The sequence below is a fragment of the Dreissena polymorpha genome, chromosome 2 (genome assembly GCF_020536995.1).
Source record: "Dreissena polymorpha isolate Duluth1 chromosome 2, UMN_Dpol_1.0, whole genome shotgun sequence".
In the NCBI taxonomy this organism is placed as follows: Eukaryota; Metazoa; Mollusca; class Bivalvia; order Myida; family Dreissenidae; genus Dreissena; species Dreissena polymorpha.
The window spans coordinates 140,309,488-140,318,489 of NC_068356.1; the positions used below are offsets into that span (position 1 = coordinate 140,309,488).

Consider the following 9,002-nt stretch of genomic DNA (forward strand, 5'->3'; position numbering starts at 1 on the left):
GTTTGTATAAGTCCATGAAAGGGTGTATATTATATAACATGGAATCAACTTTTAAGTCATTATATTCGTTTGAAATGAATCGAAATCAATAAAACAAACAATTTGATACCAATATATATTACACAAATTGCATTAAAAAAGCAAAATAACGCTGTTTACAAATATTAAGTGCAAGTGTTCGAAGCTTCATTTCAAATTTGTCAAACGTCATACATTATATTCATTCCCACGCAAAATGCTGAGTCAATGATATTATATTATTTCTTTAACAAGAAATACAAGAGGTTTGGTTAACTGAAAAAGAAAACAGATTACTTATCTAATAATTTGTAATAAAATAATCTCGGCAGGAATTATTAATTGCTCGGCTTGCCGGACCGTTTATTTATTATACGCATCATATTTTACCAAACGATTGGCCAGCATCCTGATCTCTATATAACCGATCCATGATTAATGACACCTTATATTTACTATAGAGTAGTGAGTGAACGACAAGGCGGAAATACTAAATTTCAATTCTGTATTAAATGACATTTAAAAAGATAACAGTCATGAAATATAAAATACAAAATGTTTTCTAATTATAATTGTTTATAGTTTCTTCTATAAAGGCCTCACTTGTTGTTTGCTGTTCTTCTTCAGTATCTACATCTACCTCTGTAACTCAGCCTTACACGTCTGCAAATAAACATTTAAGATACTAGAGCTGTGACAGCAGACAATAAGCATTACTAGATAACAAACGAACCCACAAAACATTGCAAAAGAGACGAACATAAACGAACAATCGTAATTCAATGAACTAAGCAATTATGTTTTTGGGGAGTATCGATTAGTTATGTTAATCGACCAATTCAGTAAATCTGTAAATGGTGATGAATCGGTTGAAGAGGCGATAAGGTAAATGGGTTTATTGGGTAAATCGTAAATTTGGGGTAAATCAGTTGATTCAGTTTATCGTTCGATGAGGTAAATCGTTCCATAAGGTAAATTGGTGTAGTGAGGGAAAAAATAGTTAACAAGGTAAAAAAACTCACTGGTGCTTAATTGCTGTAAGGGAGATACATAGGATGATTGCGTAAATCCAAACATGGAGTTACCTTTAAAAGAGGTAAAACTCTGGTATGTGTAAATCGGCTAAACACCACTCGAACCGTAAAATTAGATCGATGTTGTTGTTTTAAAACTGTTTAAATGTGTTATAAATTATAACCTAATATCATCGCAAATGGAATCAAATGAAAATTTATGGAAACACTTGAACCAGCATTACATTATGTCGTTGGTTATTATGCAGGTTTACTTTCCAATTACTCATGTCTACAGTATTTATATAAGGTTTTCCTTTCGGACAGTACGTCGTTTATAATAGGCATATGTAAATATGTTTGACTTATTAAACGCTCACGCGCATCGGAGAAGGCACGGGTTTCCATAGGTTTTGCCATCCACCCCACACATCGGGTTGTATTCCCTTGTACAGACGCACCCGCCTGGAGCGCTGATAACACCTGAATAAATATGAGACTCGTTCTCGGAAAACTGTTCATAATGCATGTGCTTAAATTGTATTCCAAAATTAGCCTGTAACGTCCGCCAAAGACGATACATTAAATTCTTTAATGTAATTGTTGTTGTGAAAAAGTATCTTCTTAGCGAAAATCCTGTTAAGCTAAAAGTTTCATCCCATTTTAGCCTGTGCGGACATGCATATAGCCCCGTTTTCCCAGTCTTTGTTTCATACAAGTGACATTTTACTAAACATTACACGACCATATATATGTAAGACAATGTTAAATATACAAATGACACAAACTGGATTTACCGCATAAATATATGAATACACATTTTGCAATCACGCTTATAAGTACACTATTATGAAAAACTATTAAAGTAATACATATGCATATTTTGTCGTCTCTGTATTAGTTGTATACAATACTTTGTTAATTACACACAGCTACTTTCAGAACTCATATATATTAAGACTTCGATAACGAGCTTAGTAGCTGCGATTCTATGCAGAATCCAGGTTTCTAACGGTAACAAGAAGCACATAAAATATAACTTGCATAGAAAAAAAACTTATTAATAAAATCATATTGGACAACATTTGTTTTGTTTTTTTCAAAAAAGCAAGACGACATCACAGCACGCACATTCATATTCTCACTATCAAATACATACCAGGTGTTACCAGAAACAACAGCATAGTTGCCACAACAAGCATGCGCAACCTAAAATAAACACTCATTTAATTAGTTCATTTTCTTACAAAGTGTCCTGATTTTCCATATCATCTACTTGTTATCATATTCATCAGTTTCAAAAATGGCTTAAAATATAAAATAAAATCAGGTTTGTATTAAATTTCAATAAAATAATCGCAACCTTCTCATTTAATGTTAACACAATGCATTAAAATCATGTTCATCAAAAAATATCTTAAAATAAAATAAACTTACATTTTCGCAATGTCTTTGCAACAATTCCGATATATCACAAATAACAAAGTGTGTTGTTTAAATACTAGATAGTTAACCTGATCAAACAAAACCGCAACTCTCGTTAATGTATTTTTTTACATGGCATTGCACAATCAAACAGGATGAACAACAACCATTAATTAACTATTTCAAAGTGTATTTGATAAATAACAAAGAAACAAAGAGAACATTGTTTCTCGTTTTGACAGACATCTCGATGAGCGGAATATGAATATTGCAGCGCGTAGCAATGCGACTCTTATATTCTCTCTACACAAACATACCTGATTGCTCGCTTAATATTGTATCTCCTTGCAATTCATTTAACGGATGAAAGGCGTTTATTGCACATGTTTGTTAGTCGATTCTAATACTTCACGCACCTCAACATGTTGTTTACTGACATTTGAAGTCGAAGACATTTATCTAAAGGTTTACCCAAATATATGCTTCCACGAGTCAATGTGAATTTTCTCATTATCGGTTAAAATTACATGAAAATTCAAAATACAATATTTTGAAAAATAAAGTTAAGAAACGAATTCAAAGTTCCTTATAGCAATAGCCGAAGTTTCAACGTTAGATTTGGTCTGGTAATATAGATTAAACAAGATACAAAATGTTATTATATTTTTTGTGGGACAATATATTCAACACATGTTCATGTACCAAGTTATTGTTAGTGTGTCGTATTAATATCTTTAAGGGTAAGTAAAATGGATTATTTTGTGCCAGAATAAAAATAAAAACGAGGATTTTGTATCTCGTTAAATCTATGTTACAATTCCGCATCTAGCGTAGAAATTTTGGCTATTGATTTAAGGAGCTCTTATGTTTTATTAATAAACGTTTTTTACGAGATATTTTGCGAAATATTCGTTGATTTTAAGCGAGGCTGTTTTAGTAGAAAACCCGATCTATTGTCATACCCAGCTCGTCCGCCGTCCTCCGTAGGCGTCGTGCTAAAACCTTAACATTGGCTCTAAAATCAAAGTGCTTCCACCTACAACTTTGAAACTTCATATGTAGATGCACCTTTATAAGTTCTACACGCCACACCCATTTTTGGGTCACAAGGTCAAAGGTCAAGGACACTGTGACCTCTAATATAAAACTTTAACATAAACCTTAACATTCGCTCTGAAATCAAAGTGCTTCCACCTACAACTTTGAAACTTCATATGTAGATGCAACTTCATGAGTTCTACACGCAACACCCATTTTGGGTCACTAGGTCAAAGGTCAATGTCACTGTGACCTGTAAAAAAAAATTTCTGACAAGCTTTCGCAGCCGAGCGTGGTACCCGTTATGCGGTGCTCTTGCTAGTATTTATATTACTTAAAGTAGAAAGTTGATAAAATGTTTGATACACTAACAACAGCACACAAACAATCAGACCAAGGTAAATCTTCATCAAAACATTATACCTACCGGATGCTATGCAATTAATAATGCTTTGAAAAGTTACGACTGTGTCGGCAAAGTGTGAACAAATAAAGCCCTTCATATTCGTAACATTCTTCTAAACACACTGTTGTTGATTCAATTTCTTTGAGTAAGTTTAACGTAAATAACTCGTTTTCACATAGAGCAAGGAATGTCTCTGAGCTTAAACAGCCTTGATTCCATCCTAAAAAATCCAAACTCGTACCGTATTAATTCTGGTCACAAAAGGTACCATTTTTTGCCAGCCTGTATTGTCTTATGGTTGATTTTTTTATATAAATCTTTCAAACCAATGGCATCAGATTTGTTTTAACTGGAAGAATTTACTTTGAAAACGTCCAACAAAAATAGCCAATCTCTATAGCGGTGGCACTTTTTTATTGTTTCCGTGCTTATTAATAATATTAATTTACATGCGCTAAAACAACCATTTTTTTATGAAAATACAAGCACCGTGTTGTGAATTAAATTTGCAGACAAAGGTAAAAAAACAAAATCCGCTCGTAACGTGCACTAAATGCCTCATACAATAATACAAAAACAAACAATACACACCACACATTTTTTCAACGATTTCAAATTTTAAACTAGTATATGAAGATTCAAATTGCAAACTAAATTTCGAAGATCATCATACACTAACCTTTGCTCATGTTATGTAAGAAAAGCATATCATAAATTATTAAACCTAAAATCACCGCTGTTAAAATCCAGATGCTTGTTCAAAGTTGGTTTATTATTCGGGTGTAAATCAGGATTGAAGTAATTATTAAACATTAAGCACTGGGCGTAATGCGACACTTCAAATCCGATTGTTACTGGGATTCTCATTTTTTTGTTAAAATAACATATTTAACATACAAATCTAACTTGACCATTTAGTTTTCTATACAAAAATATTCAGGTTCAATGTGTGCATTATATACGTAGTGTGTTATCGCGTCAAATTTGATTCCCTGTTTCTACGTTTACATCTACGTTAGCATCGAAAGCTATTTCGTCAACATTACACACAGGTATGTCGTGCCTAATGCTATTTCCTAACGCATGGTAGTCTCCACCTCTCGTGTGGAACGAGGACGAACATATCACTCTACCTGTACATTCTCTTGGAATAATATTATCGCATATTTCATCCTTGGTATTGTTCATACGCGTTTTAAAGTCTCTATAACGCTCAAAATCAACGCAAATTTCGTTAAGTATTTCGTAAAACGAAGTTAACGCCTTAACAATCAATTTTCCTTATAGCAATAGTCAAAATTTCAATTGCTAATTGTGGTATGATTACATAGATTTTTCTAGATACAAAATGCTCGCTTTTATTTATTTGTGGCCACATTTAATTCCCGCGAATATATCTGTTCATACGACACACGAACACCATTTTAGTGTTCACGTGTCGTATGAATAGATATGCAAAACAATAATAAAAACGAGCATTTTGAATCAACAAACATCTATTTTACCAGACCACATCTGACGTTACAATTTCGGCAATTACCATAAGGAACACTGATTTTTAATTGATTAAGTTTATTTTACGAACAATTGTACGAAATTTTCTTTGATTTTGAATAGTAATGTTACTTTTATTATTAAATTCTCAGCAAGTATAAGGATCATATTCATAATATTTGGGAGGAAGCGGATGGGTTGAGCAACGGGTTTTTATTTACCATTTCAAATCTGTTGCTAACGTTCTAAAAATTGTCCATGGTATAATTGTTATATTGATGCAAATGCACTATCGCTCAGGAATGTATCCGTAAATGAACCAAAGTTGTCGTCTTACATGTAGACAATCGTCAAGCGCAGTTCATGGACTTTTTATTGTTTATTTTCATGACGTGATTTAATGAGTATTGTCTTTGTTTCCAATTTTATTTTCTTGTTATTTTGTTTGTCTGGTGAGTTATTGTATTTTTTTGAAACAAACAGACCTATTAGTTGAATACCGCTTTAGTGTCAAATTAAGAAAAGTATAATTGCTTAGCATGAAAAATTAACTACTAGTCTAGAATTGATATATCTGATATATTTCCAACCATCACTAATTAAACGTAACTGTAAACAATACTTAATTAGAAAATCATGTGGACCGATAAATATGAATTAAGCTACGTAATAGAACTAATGTTTTATAATGTAATATCGCCATGTTATGAACTAGATGTACGGCTTGTCGCGCTGAAATTAATGATAAAGGCTTGTATTTGTTTAAACACGCATTTCTCTTTGTCGCAAATTACATCGTGACAGTCTTGTTGTTGTCGTTCTTGTTGTTTTACGTACGAAAACCGCAACGCACTAAGTTATAAAGTTTATAACCTTCAGTCGACCATTTAACATCGCGGTGTTATAATGTAAACGTCAACAAAGAAATAAAACACTACTTAATCAGATATGCCAACATGTAAACATGGTTTGAATCATAACTTTAAACATATAAAATGAATTACGTTATTTAGATACTTACATATTTAACTAATTTAATTATCATGTTTCAAACAATATTTACTGTTATGAATAGTCAAGTCTATTGTACATGAGTGTTTTCACAATCGAAACACAATTGAGCAATTCTCTTATAACAGTTCACGGCATATTTGCATTTAATAAGACAAATCCTTCTCATCTAACAATATGCATCATGCACATAATATTATAAATTTTATTTGTATTTATTAGGGGCTGATCATGGTCTATGGTTTATACCGACAGGCGTAAAGTGTGCCACAAAATGGAAGAACATACTCTCACATTCAATGTGAATGTATATTTTGATTAAAAAATATAACTATTTGACAATACAATGTTGCTTTATTGTGTACTTTGCAATAACAAAATAATGTGTGTATGTATAGTCGAGTCGGTTTTTTCTTTGCTTAATATGGAACCTAGAAACGAAGAGTACAATGAGGCAATATTTTGTTGTTGTAGTCTATAAAGGTATATCATAGATTTAAGATGATTTGCCGCCTTGGAATATTAGGGAATCTTGCCTAATTTGCATGAATTCACAATGGCCGCCGGTCGCTAAATTGAAAATTTAGACTTTTATACTTTTCACTGAATAAGGCATGTGATGTGTCTTTTTAAGGTATGCTAAGTTCATTTCTGATGTATTTGAAATGATTGAGCCTGTCAATGACAAAATAATAGTAAAAAATTGCTGTTGAAACCCATTTTCGAATCTTTTTTACAATAAAATTACATGATAACACCGCATAGTGATTAATATTAAAAATGTACGCATTTTGTATGCGTGTGTTTTTAATCCATGCTGTACCTTAGAAAATGTGTGCAAGGAATGACAATATACTGAGAATTCTGCAAATAAATAAAAGAAACCACCATACTATATCAGATGTCAAAGATAAAAATTCTACTTTCACCGTCTTTCGTTTGAGTCTCGCTACTGACGACTGGATATTCCCATGGGTAAATCTCCAATCCAGACAGAGTAAAGCAGACTACTTAATCACAAAATAATCTGGCTAATCCACGATGGAAAGATGTATACTGACAGTCTGCAATAGGACATCGGGACGTCTGGAAACAAAGGCATCAAAATCAGTACGTACGTTATTGAAGAGTGCTGTAGAAAGACATGATTGTGAAATCCGTGACATAGTACAATCTCTTCTAGATGCTAAAGGAGAAAAGGCAACCGTTACAATCCATCATAATTGCTCTTGTACTTACACGTCGAAGGGTCACATTAACAGATATCTTGGGAATAAAAGAAAAGGGGGTACACTCGACTCTGAGGATGCGCCTGGAGTAAGGAGACGTAGATCACAAGAAATAAACTTTGTCTTTAACACATTGTTTATTTTGCAGTTACGTATGCCATCAGATAAATAAAAGACATCCGGAACGTTGGAATAAAGTTATCAAGTGCGAAAGAATCGCACTCAAAGACACACCACCTTTCAAAGACACCATACTTAGGATTTGTACGGAACGGAGCGATGAACTTGGGCGAGAGGTTGAGTTACGATGTCACGGTGGACAGGACTTAACTGCAGCGGAGTCACAGTACCGCCTTAGATGCTTGAATAACTTCAGGAAATTACCAGTTGCCTCATCAGAAGAACAAGTTTGGCGATCAATACATAGAGCGTCTTCTGCAAGAAATGTATCGATCACAAAAGTTGAGAAAAAAAAGGTCGCTGTGGTGTAATGGATATGGTGTCCGCCTAGCGACCGGGAGGTCACGGGTTCGATCCTCGCCGTGGAGCGTTCTTTAGATCTCCCCAAAAGACACCAAGTACTGGTTCTAGGCCCAGGAAACGGACTCGAGAGCGTTTATATAAGCCAAGAGCTTTCGATGCAATCGAGCTAAAATAAATAGGTTTAAACTAAACTAAAGTTGAGAATGTGGACATCAGTCGAATTTCAAGAATAATTACGTGAGCTTTGGTGGGGCGTTGTTCTGCATCAGAAAGGAGACAAAGCTGTAGTTCTTAGAATAGCTGGTTGTGCTTCAATTGTTGGATTCCGTGACAATGTGAGCAAAATCGTTACATTTTCGGAATGTGAAGATAATGAAGCCAATGAAGATGTAATTATTCAAATGATAAAGACCGAAGCATGTGGTATCTCGTCCAAAAACAAGCACTATGACCTTAGTGAATTTACAACTGATAAAATTAGAGAACAGACAAGCAGTACTTTGTTACGGTTTATTTTCAAACTAATATCCGACGGGGAAATCACGGAGTCGTCCATGAGTCTCAATTCAATATTGCATCCCACAGCGATATAACTAAAGCACTCTTGGTTAAGGAATAAAACTGCACCATACGTTTGGAAGCAGGGAAATGATTGATACCCTGAATGCACATGGGTATACAGTGACATACGAAGAAAGTCCCGCGTGTCATCTGCAAAATATGTCAGCGAAACCAAAGTAAATATTCATCAGATGATGGATCTTAATCGAAGAATAGGGCAAGTGTTTGTATGCAATGATAACTTTGACCTGCCCCAAATGGACGACGCGAGACCAATGTAATGGCAACAGAGTTTCAAGTTCACTCGGCAGGCATAGTGCAAAC

General features: G+C 33.9%; 1 protein-coding gene across 3 annotated transcripts in view; it reads right to left on the bottom strand.

The window, feature by feature from the left end:
- Positions 1-508: 508 nt before the first annotated feature.
- LOC127869219 (uncharacterized) overlaps positions 509-9,002 on the bottom strand; it is a 25,325-nt gene continuing 16,831 nt past the window's right edge. For 2 of the 3 annotated variants that reach the window (XM_052411596.1, XM_052411595.1), the window contains 2 exons: positions 1,412-1,514; positions 509-681 (listed from right to left, as the gene is read on the bottom strand). In XM_052411596.1, the coding sequence (XP_052267556.1) occupies positions 655-681; positions 1,412-1,514 (130 nt within the window). In that variant the 3' untranslated portion in view covers positions 509-654. Of the gene's footprint in view, positions 682-1,411; positions 1,515-2,190; positions 2,241-2,468; positions 2,616-9,002 lie in introns of those variants that run through there. The other variant, XR_008044478.1, reaches the window with a different exon arrangement.